Source organism: Neolamprologus multifasciatus, chromosome 10 (genome assembly GCF_963576455.1).
Source record: "Neolamprologus multifasciatus chromosome 10, fNeoMul1.2, whole genome shotgun sequence".
NCBI classification, from domain to species: Eukaryota; Metazoa; Chordata; class Actinopteri; order Cichliformes; family Cichlidae; genus Neolamprologus; species Neolamprologus multifasciatus.
This window is the reverse complement of record NC_140448.1, coordinates 13,913,237-13,927,435: the sequence shown is the minus strand read 5'-3', so window position 1 is coordinate 13,927,435 and position 14,199 is coordinate 13,913,237. Positions and strand designations below refer to the sequence as shown.

At 42.4% G+C, this 14,199-nt stretch overlaps 2 protein-coding genes across 4 annotated transcripts; both read right to left on the bottom strand.

The window, feature by feature from the left end:
- Positions 1-99: 99 nt before the first annotated feature.
- On the bottom strand, positions 100-4,606 carry LOC146509804 (uncharacterized). 2 transcript variants are annotated; one of them, XM_085175140.1, is made up of 2 exons: positions 1,117-4,606; positions 100-838 (listed from the first exon to the last, which is right to left on the bottom strand). In XM_085175140.1, the coding sequence occupies exons 1-2, from the start codon at positions 4,292-4,294 to the stop codon at positions 783-785; spliced, it is 3,234 nt and encodes a 1,077-aa protein (XP_085031266.1). In that variant the 5' UTR covers positions 4,295-4,606; the 3' UTR covers positions 100-782. The 2 variants fall into 2 exon arrangements, with proteins under 2 accessions (XP_085031266.1, XP_085031265.1); XM_085175139.1 differs by having other exon boundaries at positions 100-4,603.
- Positions 4,607-5,007: 401 nt separating this feature from the next.
- On the bottom strand, positions 5,008-12,514 carry LOC146509803 (organic solute transporter subunit alpha-like). 2 transcript variants are annotated; one of them, XM_085175143.1, is made up of 9 exons: positions 12,136-12,514; positions 10,428-10,760; positions 10,173-10,324; positions 9,945-10,018; positions 8,450-8,608; positions 8,174-8,285; positions 7,913-8,059; positions 6,770-6,875; positions 5,009-6,665 (listed from the first exon to the last, which is right to left on the bottom strand). In XM_085175143.1, exons 2-9 carry the CDS (start codon positions 10,498-10,500, stop codon positions 6,511-6,513), a joined length of 978 nt encoding a protein of 325 aa, XP_085031269.1. In that variant the 5' UTR covers positions 10,501-10,760; positions 12,136-12,514; the 3' UTR covers positions 5,009-6,510. The 2 variants fall into 2 exon arrangements, with proteins under 2 accessions (XP_085031270.1, XP_085031269.1); XM_085175144.1 differs by having other exon boundaries at positions 5,008-6,665; positions 9,945-10,244.
- Positions 12,515-14,199: the final 1,685 nt, after the last annotated feature.

The window sequence follows — 14,199 nt, the reverse complement described above, 5'->3', positions numbered from 1 at the left end:
TCCGAGTTATTTGCAGGCATGTGTTCGTATCTCCCCGTGTTAAAACTACAACAGTATGAAAAACGGTGTGCAGTTCACAACTTAAACAGATCCCACATGTTAGGTACTCATATTGTTTTATTGATTAAATAGGAAACAGGACAACATAGATGAGTCTCTACACAGAGATGCTGTTCTCATCCGACTATAACTGGGACAGGAATAAAGATGTGCCAGTTCGTGAGCTTTAGATCTCATCCCACCATCCTTTCTGTCCACAATGCCATTTTTAATGGCTGCTCTCCCCTGTCAATTTCATTGCGAGGAGTAATTTCCACTCTTTCAAACCACAGCCCCTCCCATAGTTCACAGTGAGATCTGAGTATGTTACATATGAGCAGGCGGACACACAGGCGCTGTACAGTTCAACATATTGTGCAAAAACTTCATGGCATGTTTTTTTTCTGCTACATACATCCAGAGAAAGGTGTGGAATGTAAAATTTGGTTGTTGCATTTATCTATAGAGCTCCTGCGGTTCATCTCCTGGCATAAATAAAAGGTAAAGGGATTGGTTATTATCAAAGAGACTTGCTGAAAAGAAAGACAAAAAAGACTTCCTACAAAAAGTGGGAGTAACAAAAGTTAAAAGTACTGTAGAAAAGACTGAAAAAATTCTGACAGTCTGTAGGAAAAGCACCCTCAAAAAGGCACTCGCCCATGTTGTGTGAAAGGGTGTGTGTGTGTGTGAGAGAGAGAGACAGACTGTGTTCCCAGACGACCTTTTATCTCGCTCATCCTTTGTTACCGATGCTGCTTTGTGTTCAGGTATGACCCTGAACCTTTCCTGAGTGCATGTCTAGGGTGGCTCAGCACCAAAGAGCCGGGCTTGTCGCTTCAGCTGCCCACGGGGATGTTTTGTGCTTGAGTGCTGTCAGTTTCCTTGACTCTGTTCCTGTTGCTGATGAAGTAGTGAAGCCAAGAGATGACAGAAAGACCAGCCAGGATTTACAGTATAGAATGCAAAGTTTAAAAAATTGTGATGTTGGAAAAAAGTTGCAGTCAGAGCAGTAACCTGCAGTCGACTGATTCAATCCACTGTCTTATTTCCTTATCTGGGCGCTGCCACCTGTGGCTGCAGGTTTAGTACCAGCTCTGCGGACAGGAACCTTGGACACGGGTATCTTAGTGCGAGGGGGTTCTTTAGTCTGAGGGACTTGGGAGGCAGTGTGAGTCTGTGCACCGTGCTTCACGGGGATCTTTGAGTCACGCGCTGAACTGGTGAGAACTTTCTGGTGTTGGGGGTGCTGACTGTCCTCCTGGGTGTGTTTTGAGGTGGCTTCTGCAGCACTGATTTTATCTTTGTTTCCTGCATCATGTGAGTTAAAATGGGGTCTTTCTTCTTCTAGCACGGGTGTGGGCGGATTTCTGTTTGATTCCTCATCAGCATGTTGCTGGCTGTCCCGGACAGGTAGCCTGCCCACTCTGCTTCCTCCCACGACAGGGATTTTGCTCAGCCCTGATGCTTTGGCTTGTGTTCTCTTTTCTCTGGGGGGCTCTTGGAGGCTTGTTCGCGACTCCTTATGTGGTTCTTCGGTTTTACACGGTGCAGTCTGCACACCTTCCCCATTTGTGCCATTTGGACTAGCCAATTGGCCATCCACTGTCGCTAGTCCACTTCCACTAGGCTTAGCAGAGGCTGGAGCTTCACTTGGCTGAGGTTTAGGGGTAGGAGGAAGAAAAGTGACAGGGCAAGGAGCACCAGGAGGTACAGGATGGGCTTTTGGCTGAGAAACTGGAATCTGACCAGAAGTAGAAAGTGGTTTGGCTACAGAAATTGGGGCAGGAGAGTCAGTAGATACAGAAACTGGGATTTTAGCCAGGGCAGGTGGGGGTTTCGATTGAAAAACCTCCTGTTGGGCTGGAGCAGATGGATCTTTACATGCAGATGCTGGGATTTGAACAGGGGTGGGAGGGGGTTTGGATTGAGGGACTTCTTTTTGAGCTGGAGCGGGCAGATCTTTATATACAGTAACTGGGGGCTGAGCTGGGGCAGGAGGGGTTTTAGATTGAGGAGCCTCCATCTGAGCTGGAGCAGGCTGATCTTTACAGACAGAAAGTGGAACCTCAACAGGGGCAGGAGGGGCTTTAGATTGAGCAGGCTCCTTTTGAGCTGGAGCTGGCTGATCTTTATAGATAGAAACTGGGACTTGAACAGGGGCAGGAGGGGTTTTAGATTGGGAAATTTGCGGTTGAGCAGGTTGATCTTTAGATAAAGAAACTGGAATATGACCCAGAGCAGTAGATGCTGTAGAAACTGCTGCATGAGTAGCAAGTGCTGGAATTGGTGTGGGAGTAGGGGGCGTTTTATCTAACAAGACCGAGGCAGAGGTGGGTTTAGTCGCAGGAGGAAGCTTAGCTGAAGAAACTGAAGCTGGAGTTGTTATGGATGCAGGGCTGGGCTGGGTTTTAGCTGTGGGAGGACAGATGTCAGGAGCAGTTACATGTGAGGGAGGGCTTTTATTTTGTTCTGTGAGGGTAGAGGTGAGTGTAGGCTTGAAAAGGGCCCCAGATGCAGAGGCTGAGGTTGCAGCTGATGTGGGAGCTGCTGTTTTAGAGAGAGTACCCGGGTCAGGAGAAGATGGTTTCGTTGTAACTGTGCAGGCTGGTGATACTGTCACTGGGGTTTTAGAGTCTACTGTAACTGAGATTAGAGAAGGTTTGCAGGAAGTGCTAATTGAATCTGACTTAGCAGGGGAAGGCTGGGAGATAGCAACAGGGATGGGTGGGCTGTGGGTTATTGATGAGGGTTTGGTGGAGACGGGGGGTGAAGTAGCTACAAGACTGGGTTTACTTACAGAAGTAGTAGTTTGAGGAGGCAGTACAGTCTGTGAAGCCAGTTTGCTAGCTGTAGAGGTAAGAACTGGACTAACTGAGGGAGCCTTTACTACAGAGGCTGGGGTGTTTGGAGGAGCTGTGGTCGCTGTAGAGGTGGACATCACTGTAGATTTACTTGTAATCACAAAGGAAGACGTTGGAGCTGAAAGGTTTGTTGAAGTTACAGGAAACGCTGAGGGCTTTGTTGTAGTTGGCGCCAGAGCTGTGATGGTTTTAGCGCTGACAGAAGGCTCAGAGGCTGGAGTCGAGTCTGAGCTCAGTTTGACTGAGGGAGTTGTCAGAGTGGAAGATTTGGTGAAAGTTGTGGTGGGGGTGGTGCTTGGCTTGGAAATGAGAGAAGAGGTTGTAGTTGCCTTCAACAGTGCAGTGAAGGGTTGGGGTGAAGTGGCAGTGGGGACGGCTACATGAGAAGGTTTTGCTGTGGAAGCAGTGCTGACTTTTGTGGGACTCAGCGGAGAGGAGATAGTGGGTTTGGAGAAGGGAGATGTGGATGTTGGCGTGACCTCAGTCACCACAGCGCTGATAGCACTGCTCGCTTTCCCCCACTCTGCTTCCACATCAGCCATGATGTCCCCACCCCCTGTGATGGAGTCAAAAGTCAGGAGAGACGAGATGTCCGCAAGCAACGAGCTCAGGCTGGTGTCCCCGGGCACCAGTGGTGGCTCAAGGGTGGGCGACGACGCTACATTTTCACGAGTTTTACTCTCACTGCTTGTTGTTACCTGGGAAGTTGCGGTGTCTGGTGGGGATGGGGTTGCACTGTCCAGAGTTGTTGCGCTCTTGACGTGCTCACGCCTCTCTGTTTCAGGGCTGTCCAGAGAGCGAGGCTGGGATTTGGGTGTGAGGGTGAGGTCCTCTTTGATGATTTCAACACTGTTGGCACGGGATGACATGAGGAGCGGACTAGGAGGGAGTTCCTCCTTCTCCTCTTTATCTTTCGATTTGAACTTAACATTTCCAAAGAGACCCTTCAGCCCACGACGCTGGCGACCCACTGGCTGGGACACGGTGTGGACTCGGCGGTCCCCCACTCCCCTCCTGCCACCCCTCAGCAGTGACAGGAAGCTGAGAGACTTGGCTGAGCTGGCTGATGAAACGGAGTTGCGAGCAGGGGCGGCAGCCAGAACGCCATCTTCGCCGAGTTGCTCCTCCTCTGCCTGCTCCTTCTCTGCCTCGCTCATCTCCTGTCCCTTTTCCTTGTCCGGCTCCTGCTCAGAATCTGGCGCAGGACTCTCTGATAATCCATCTAGTGTTTTGCTCCTGTGAACAGGTGACTTGTTGTTTCCATCTCCTTTGCTTCGAATAGAAAAGATGTTACCTGGCTTGCGTTTGCCAAACAGCTTGAATCCTTTTCTGATTTTTCCACTTGGCTGCGATTCACAAGGTGGGGGGTCCATGTTCTCCATTTGTACGTCCATCTTCTCTCTGCGTCCCCCTTTTGTTTTTGTATCCTCCTGTCAGCTGCTGCAGATTTTATTCCCCAGCCAGTGATGGAGCATTTATATCCAGACCTTTTTCTCCGTGTGTAGCCTTGCGCTACCTCCTGTGCTCTCAGTGTTTCTTTATCACTTGTCTGTATCCCTCCCTCCGTCTGTCTTTCCCATCCAGCCCTTTCTCCTCTATTTCTCCCTCAAATGCCCCTCCCCTTTGGCTCATTTTTGTCTGGCTGCCCTCCCTGGTTGCCATAGCAACTGAGGGGCTAAGCAGCTTTCGTCAGCAATGCAGAGCCAGGGGCTGTCATCAACCCACCCTGAACATAGCTTTCTCGTCCTCTCTTCCTGTCTGATGACTCTGTTTATATAAACAGCAAAGACAAATGCTCCATTAATAGGGCCACATTTTCAATTCTGAATGATCTGGTTTTATATAAAACTTCTCATCCAGATTAGGGCAGCGCTACCTCGACATGCAGCCTAATAATTGGTTTGTGCTGTGGATTTGCCTTAATTCTAAATAAACTGGCCTCATTTCAATCATCTGCATCACTGCAACTCACACCAGTCTGTTAAATGTGTCATGAAGCTGTGATTTACGAATAGAAATTGACGTCTATTAACAATAATCTTTGAATATAATTAGCATATTATTTGCCTTTCTTTTTCTTTTCATCTAATGTGTTGGATATGTGTTCAAAAAGCATATTTGTAATACCTTTTAGAAAACATTGAACCAACTGTAATCCTTTTTTATTTTATTCATATTTTTTAGTGGTGGCTAATTTTTTAAGTTTTTTAAAATCCCACTGAAAACTCGGGCTTGTTGGTATGACCTTTTGAGCGTCTTGACAGAGTCACCACCAGATTTTTGAGATAGAGAGAAAAAGGGGGGCATTAAACTCTGTGAAGCAACTGCTAATTCAACATTTAAATCTGTGTGATGGCCCTGAGTTATATAGACCTGCATGGCTTTTCTAATTTGCAAATGATGTATATTTATGAGGGGGAACTTGTTATGTTTTAATTATCACCGGGTTAATGAATTTAGTTTGGGCGGGAAGAACTAGGGCGGCTCCTGGTGGCTGCTCGAGAAACAGCAGTAGAACGTACAGCAGCAAGTCTGAAAATAAAGCTGCTGTCTCATCCACATGCATTCTCTGGCCCGGATAAGTCTGTGTAAGTGGGTCAGCCTTCTTTGAAAAAATCTGGCTATTCTGAGCTGTATTAAGATTCAGTGGGACGCTTAAAGATATATTCACTCAGGCTCACTCACTCAAAGGGAAGTATCTTAAATGCAGTGTTTGAAAAATTGTCATCGTCGTGAAAATGTGACTTAAATAGAGATGGTGTGACATCTGTTTTGCTCACAAGTACCTCTTTTCAAAGACAATTTCATTAAAGTCTCTATTTTCTGCCTTAAGTCCTCAGTTTAGGTCTACGCAGACAGAAATGCAGAAATGAACTGAGTAATGCTTCAGTATTTATCTCTTTTGTTAAGCTAAAGGGGGGAAATAAACAAAAACATATGTCACTGTACACATCAAACACACGCAAACATTAGTTAACAAAATGAAAAAGTTGTTTTTATTCACTTCTCTTGAGGCCAACGTAAAACTCTCACCCTGTGCATTAGCCCCAGTGTGACAAAAAGCTCCAGTATTGTCTAAAAAAATGGTAAAACTTCTTTAAAAAAGAAACTGCATACAAAGATACACTGCATACATGTTTGCAGAGACTGATGACAAGAGAAGATTGATACTACTGGCATTTCTTTATCATAAATGTGATATGAGGCGCATCTAATGGCCAAGAAAATGTCCTGCACAGCACCGTTTACATCTAATCATCTGCAAGAAACAACAATTCTACTATAACTAATGTAAGTCAGTCAAATTAAGAGATTTTCCTTGTTGGTATTTCTGTCGGCATAACTTAAAACTTTCAGTACCCAGAATGTATCTATCTATTATCATGCATAAACATCAGAACAGAAGAGATTGACATATATCCGTGGAAAAAGTACAAAGACACAGGGCTAAAAGCAATGCAAAGAGTGCTTATGAATCCAGTAAAACAAAGGCATTTCTCTCTCCTTTCCTTAAATGAGGTAAAATGTTAGACTACTTTATGATCTCTTAACTTACATAATCATTTACATAGTTAAAAAGCAGTGATACACAGTGATTCACTGTCCTTTTTTAGACATCATGCTCCATGAGAGTAGCCTCTGGCAGCGCTGTGGTGTTCTCTTCACTGTCATGTGTCTCAACTGCCTCATATGTGCGGCGGTACAAAAACCGATTGACCAGGGTGATGATGAACATCTCCATGATCAGTATCTGCTGATTAAGCACTGCGGGACACACACACACACAAAAACAACAATAAATCAGTGTTGGGTAGTTTCATTTCACATCAGTTGTGCATATCTGAAAGGCGTTTAGAAATGTTTCTTACTGGTTCCACGGGCTTGAGAGCTTAATGGAGGAGCACAGGCGATGTCTCCATACAAGGCCACGATGTTAACGATCGATGTCTGCAGCTGGCTCAATACAAGTGTTAACTAAGGATAAAAACAATGTAACATTTACACAGTGGTCATGCTGATTGTGTAGCATGTCTACTAGGCTGATTTTCACTGAAAGTTGGTGGACAGGCTGGTGAAGTACAGGCAAAGGATAACTCTATTAAATCTTGGTGCATGTTCCAGTCATTTTCTTTAAATATAGGGTTTAGGTCATGGCTGTTGGTATTGCATTATTGGCTCTGGCATTTGCAAAATACTAAGTTCAGTTCAGTTTTACAGGGAGAAATGTCTGAACCAAAGTCAGGGAGAGGCAGCCGTCTGCCACGACTGTTTAGGGTGAAGGGAAAGAGAGGAAAGCAGAGGGCGATAGATCCAACGACACACATGGGAGAGAGCCAGATTTGAGAAATTATTACTAGTTAATTAACTGCAGTAGTGGTGTATGATCTACCCAAAAAACACCAGAGCCCCGTACTATGAAGCAAGTTCAGCATCCCCAGTGTATCCGTCTGTTCACCAAACCCTACATCAGCATTCAGGATAATTAGTCACGCAACACTGGTTATGAGTTCAAGGGACCTTTAGGGAGCTGTTACACCATTTTCTGAGAATGGATTGGTCATCGGGCAGTGATTTCATACCTGTTGATAGCTAATCTAGGACCTAAGCTGCTCTGAAGCCTTTTAGGTTCACGAGGTTGAGGTGATATACACAGGTAAGAAGTGAACCACCTTTGGAGTACGGAAAATCGAGGATTTACTCTGAAGTCATCCGAATAAGACAAACTCCCGCTTCGTAGTGCTGGTCTCTGGAGTTCAGTCAAATTTGTTGGTCACTTATGGGTTTTCTGTGTTTTCACATTTTCAGCCTATTTGAGTTTTCACAATGTTAAAAGCATCAATGCTGGCATGGTGTCCCTGTTCTCTGATAGAGGAAATTACCTTTTGATTTCTCTTCACAAATTGAGCGGATTAACTCATCACAAGAAAATTAGCTGTGTTAAGTCAGCTTCAGGAGTTACCCCCAACACATGTGAAGCACCTTAGCATCTGGTATTACAGCTGTTGACTCACTTGGTACATTGCATACTTTGGTATAATCTTGAGTGGGCGTAGATAGCGGTTCATGTTCATGAAGACAATGGCAACAGGCCAAAGGGAGATGATGGTTAGAACACCAACAAATAGGCTAATCCAAAGGGTTATACCATAGATTCCTATCTGAAAAAAAGAAACACACACACACTTATATGAATCTTATAGAAATATGTTTTAATTTAACGCACATCTATTTTAGTCCACTCAGATATGTAGAGAACCATTTCAAATACTTACATTAGTAGGATCATAGTTGCCATTGGTCCACAGTACTATAGACAGGACAGTGAACACCGTTTTCAGGATTGCACACTGAAGAGAGCCTAACTTCAGCAGGAATAACATTCGCCTGAATAAACCCAGTCCAGAGACAGACTAACATTACACATGTGTACCATGATAAGGTAATGTGCAGTCAATGCAGAATGACAGAATATATGATATGGAAATCTGACACAGGCTTGAGCTAGAGCCAGCACAGTGATATGCAGCCTCTCTTTATTGACTCTTTACCTTGACATGGGGACGTCGGGTAAACATGGACAACAGCAGCAGCAGGGTCCTGTGCTGATCCTAAAGGGTTTACCAGAGAACTTCTCCAAAAAGGCATTGCTGCCCCCCAGCTCCTCAATCAACAGAAGCAAGATCTTGTAAATCACAACTGCAAAATAACTGTAAGGAAAGCGGTAACTCAATACACGTCGAAGATGTGCTGTTATGTATTGTTAATTATGCAAATCTCATAAAATATCAAATGAAGGTAACCATCACAGGTAGTAAAATTCAAAAATGTATTTATAGCAGTGTGAAATGTGTGCCTGATCTAACCTGCTATGTTTGTGCAGGCAGCTAAAAATTCACAGTGGACAACTTGACTGAGACAAAGACCAGCTGTTAGAGCCACCAGCTTATAAGCTGCAAGTTGGTGGTTTGAGTCCCTGTTCAGATGCTGGCATCTGCTGACTGTTTTTTGTACAGAATGCCTCACCAAAGTAAGCATTAGATACAACTTGCATGATGGTAAATATAGATATAGATATAGATATATATGTTGATGCCAGGTTAATGCAAAATATCCAAAAGTTCCATGCATCCAAATTCAGAAATTGAAGAAATCTGACCTGCATGGGAGGCCAAGCCTTTAATGTCCCAAACAAACATTAGATAAGTTTTTTTTCAATTAGCATAAATGCAACCACCAAGCCCTTTTGATATAAGTAATAACTCAGCCACAGTAAAACAAACAAACAAAAAAGGATTAGGATAATGGCCGTTTCTCAAGAGCAGGCTGACATCAGGAATGTGATGTATGGTGCTGCATGTTCATCTGGTCTGGATTTGTCCTGTTGCCTCAGGGACAGGACAGCTGGCTGTTTTTAATGCATTTATAAATTCTGCATTATATCAAAGATTCTTTCAAGCTAATGTGAGGCAATCTGAAATTTAAACTAAAAGCTGGCCTTTCAACAGGATAAAAATCTTTGCACACTAATACATCGACCAGGGAACAGATTAAAAAAAAAAACCAACAGAAAGCAAGTGGAATAGCCAAGTCGCGGCTCAGATTTCAATCTAACTTCCATGGAAGAAAAAGTCTGATGGAGACTAATTATGCCAAACACTATCAAAAAGTTTCCAGTAAAGAGTTTACTTACTTTTCCCAAGGATCATATTAGATCAGCAGATACTTTTGTTGAACTAATGTTTGAAAAAAGTGTTTGTATGTTCAATTTTTCATATTTATCTTTTGGTGCCATTTCAGAGTGGATCAAATGGCTCAATGGCGTTTTCTTTTTCTCTGTTATTTTGTGCAAAGTATGAGCTTTGACCCGTCGTGTGTAATAATTCATTAAACTGTTAAACTGGAGAGGAGTTCACTGAAAAGTAGGAGAGATTTAAGCTAAGCTAAGATTCCCCCCCCCCCCCCCCCCCCAACAAAAACAAAAACCAAAAAAAACACTGACTACACTAGGAAATGTTTTGCAAGTGTAGTTGAAGGAAAACTCACCTGTTAGATGTCATGTCTGTAATCATAAATGCTTTCGGGATCCACATAGCTAAGCATGACATGGTGGAAATGACCTGAAACGGTAAAATAGTTGTGTTTAAAAACATGCAGCTGCAACGCTTATAGCGTTTGAAGACGTCTGTTAATGTAATGTGGCTTACTTTCTCAATCATATTTGTTTTACAATCAGTGGCATGTTATAAAACTTAAGCAGGCCTGAATACTCACTGGTGCTGCACCGTTTACCCAAATGACCAAGGTCTTCTTGGGGTAGGGTAGTTTTTTGTAAATATAGGCACACTGTTCCAGGTACACAAGCAGGGAGACACAGGACATCAAGGTGAGCATGAAGTACAGGCAATAGCCAAATGTATCTAGCTCTGATTTAAAAAAAACAAAACAATAGGAGACACATAGAAACAGCATGAATCAGACTTTCTTTAGGTTAAAATCTAAATGAATATAGTAGTGTGTATAACTTACGGTTGAGCATGTCAATAGCCAGCGGACGACCCTTCAGACAAGCTGGATCAATGGTTCCATTTAAAGCTTCCATGGTAGGGAGACGCTTGTCTTAAAAAATAGACTAAAATAGACTAACAAATATTAACAAGAGTCAAATTAAAAAAATATAAATAGTGTTGCAGTCATAAAAGTAAAACCTGCTTCCCCTTTACATTCCAGAGTCTTCAACACAGAGCTGAGTACCTTGCACTTAAGGGATTCTGAAGAAGTGAAGGTGGGATAAGAAGTGGCAGGCAACTTTATGAGAACGCATGAGCAACTGGTCACACATTTATTCACAGGTTTAAGTGACTGTAATTAAAAAACACAAAGGTCAGAGTTTTAGTGAAAGGCTGAGATTCATTGTGCGTCAGGAAAAGTGAACTTTGGCAGGGTGTGTTATTTCCTTTTCAGTGCATAACGTGAGCTGTGAGCTATAGTTTTTGATTCTCGGCTAATTTACAATTTTTCAACGTTAAACTATTGCTTTAAAGGTTTGCTTTCATTACTTCAGTCTCAGTTTGGCTTTCTGGTATGAAAGCTTAGGCTCAGCTATGGTCAGGTATGTTACGCAGAAATCTATGAAGCCATAGGAACATTTTATCCAGTGCTCCAAAATGCAAAGTGATTTTCTATTACCTAGAAAAATTCCAGAGGGTTCAAATGTTGAGTGGTGAGACTATTAAACTTTATCTGTTATTCTATTACAGAGAGGTGAATGGCACTGTGGTCGCTCAACTGTCTCTGGCTAATAATTGTCTAGTTTTGTCCCCCATGTCATCATAATTCTTTTGCAAGAAGGAAAAAATGCTCACAATCTTGATTCATCTCCAATACACACATTTCACCTGTTTATTGTACAACAGCACACACAGTGCCAAAATTTCAACACCCACCAGAGGTAAAATAAAACACAAGATTTATGAAAGTTTAACCACAGTGGTTAACCATTCCCATTTGGTTCTTTAGCCGTCAGAATTGTTGTCTGAAGACCAACAAGGATACCCAATGGATTTACTTAGCCAAATGGATCATCACGACCTATTGGTCCATTTGATCAACCTTTGTTGTTATTATTTATTTTATTTTATTTTCAGTTGTTACAGACGGGACAGACATGACTGAGGGATAGGAAAGGGAGAAAGAAAGATGAAGGAAAAGACAAACAGAAGGGAAGAGGGACAGTGAGAAAGGGCACTTAAAAAGAGAAAGAAGAGAAAGAAAAACCTCCTGGATCACCTGTTGAGAGAAAAAGAAGAGAAAACAAGCAGAAAAAACAGAGCAACACATTAAACACAACACCATCATGTTAATCTAGCTAAGTGTAAACAGCAGTAAATACTAAATATTGAATGTTGTTGTGTAGCAAGCAGGACCGACAGCGCACAATGTGCTTGGAAATAGCAGCCAATAAAGGTGTAGTTTATGTCTATGAACAGTGAACACCCGTGTGCACACCTGTGTGGATCAGCGCGCTTGTATTCAAAAGGTTTCCCCATGTAATGGTCTGCTAGAGGATGTAGGGAACCATAGCCCCGTCCCCCAGGGCATGAAGCAGGCATGGAGGAGATCCAGGCTCCAGACATCCAGAGGCCCCAGAGTGCGAGAGCCTAAGGAGGACCACCGGAGGGGCATTAAGTGATAGTTTGTGGAAGGTGAGAAAGCAGAAGGGAACTGGCCACACTACCTGTGTAGAAAACCTTAGAACTGTTCACAGCTTACAGTGGGGTAAATGATTACTTCATTCCCTGCCGAAGTTATAAGTTTGCTCAGTTATAAAAAAAAAAAAGCTCACTTCTGGCTTTAAAAACACGGCCTTTGTCCAACATGCTAATGCAGAGTCTTAAAAAACTGGTGGCGGTGGGCAGTACCACTCAGCCTCCTAGTAGATGTACCTATGGCAGGGGTGTCCAACTCCAGGCCTCAAGGGCCTTGCAAATATCACCCTGGGTCAACACACCTGAATCAAATGATTAGTTAATTACCAGGCCTCTGGAGAAATTCAGGACATGTTGAGGAGGTCATTTAGCCATTTAAGTCAGCTGTGTTGGATCAATAACACATCTAAAATCCAGCAGATTTTAGATGTGTTATTGATCCAACACAGCTGACTTAAATGTGTGTGTCCAACTCCAGGCCTCAAGGGCCTGGAGTTGGACACCCCTGACCTATGGCTTGAGTTTCGAAATCTTACGTTACCTTGTTCACAAGTTATCGCATTCACAAGATTTTTAGAAAACTTGACCTCTGACCTTAATGGTCAAGGTCACTGAGATTAGAATTCATCCGAGAATTTTAGTAAAATAAATAAAAAAAAATTTTTTTATTTATATAGCACCTTTCAAGACAGAATCACAAAGTGCTGCACATAAAATTACAAGTCATAATAAAATTTAAAAAAGACAAAATAAAACAGGCAAAAAAATTAACCAAAAGCAGTTTTAAAAAGGTGAGTTTTGAGTTGTTTTTTTAAAAACAGCTACTGAGTCCACAGTTCTTAATGTTTGGGGCAGAGAGTTCCACACTCTCGGGGCCACAGTGGCAAAAGCTCTGTCACCCTTATTTCTCCTCTTAGTCTGTTTTATAGCAAGTAAGCCCTCATCAGATGACCTCAGGGCCCTGCTGGGGACATAGGGCTGTAGCAGATCAAAGATGTAGGCTGGTGCCAGTCCGTGCACAGCTCTGTAAGTCAAGACCAGGATCTTAAAATTGACTCTAAATTCAACAGGAAGCCAGTGTAACTGAGATAACAACGGCGCCACATGTGAGTACATGGAGGATTTTGTCAAGATACATATATTTATCGACAGATAAGCTAACGGCAAAATGATCACTAATTCTTTTTTTTTTTGTTCATATTTCCGGTACAAATATGACAGACCCCCCCCCCCCCCCCCCCCCCCCCCCCCCATCCCATATAAAGGCACTGCTCAGGTATAGAGTTCAATGGCAAAGGCAAAGGCATTAAAATCAAAGTTTCATCACATATACTTTACTGGAATCCAGTTAAAGCTTAATTGGTCATGACTAACATCTTGTAAGCACTTAAGGTCCACAAGTTCAGTCATCTGCAGATCTGCAGAGTTGTTCCTCAGTCAAGGGAACATTTTAAAATCATATTTTTGACAAAAACAAATCACACATTTGTTAAAGAATAGGGATGTATAGTTGTATTACATTTATTGTTACATAGCAATCATTAAGCAGCACGAACAATTTCGTAATAAAAAAAAAAAAAGCATTGTTTTTTCAAACAGGCAGCAGCTCCAGGTGCCTGTTGTTAAGTTCACTGACATTGGTCATTGAACTTCTGTGAGTCACTAATCATGTAGGCTAAAAGTAAAATCAGTCAATCATGTTTTATTGTGCTACACATACTCCAAAAGGAAGGTAATATAAGGAAACAATAGCGGCCAGTAAAGAGTGAAAAAAGGTTGTGACACCTTTGGATCACTGGTATAAACGCCACCTCGTCTATCGAGCTTTAGGCTTAAGGACATAATTGCCTGTTCTTTATGACTTTTTTTTTTTTTTTTTTTTTTATTGTGGGTTTTTTTTTTTATGTTCTGTGCTTTTGAAACTTTTAAATTTCTTTGAAAGTGGTGGACACAAACAGAAGACACTTCAAATAGATTCATGTTAATATAGAAATACAAAGGATGTTAGTTCTGTAGATGAAGGAAATCACTTGTATTAATGTCTTTTTGAAAATAAATAAAATGTGATTTACAAATAAATACATAGAAAGAAA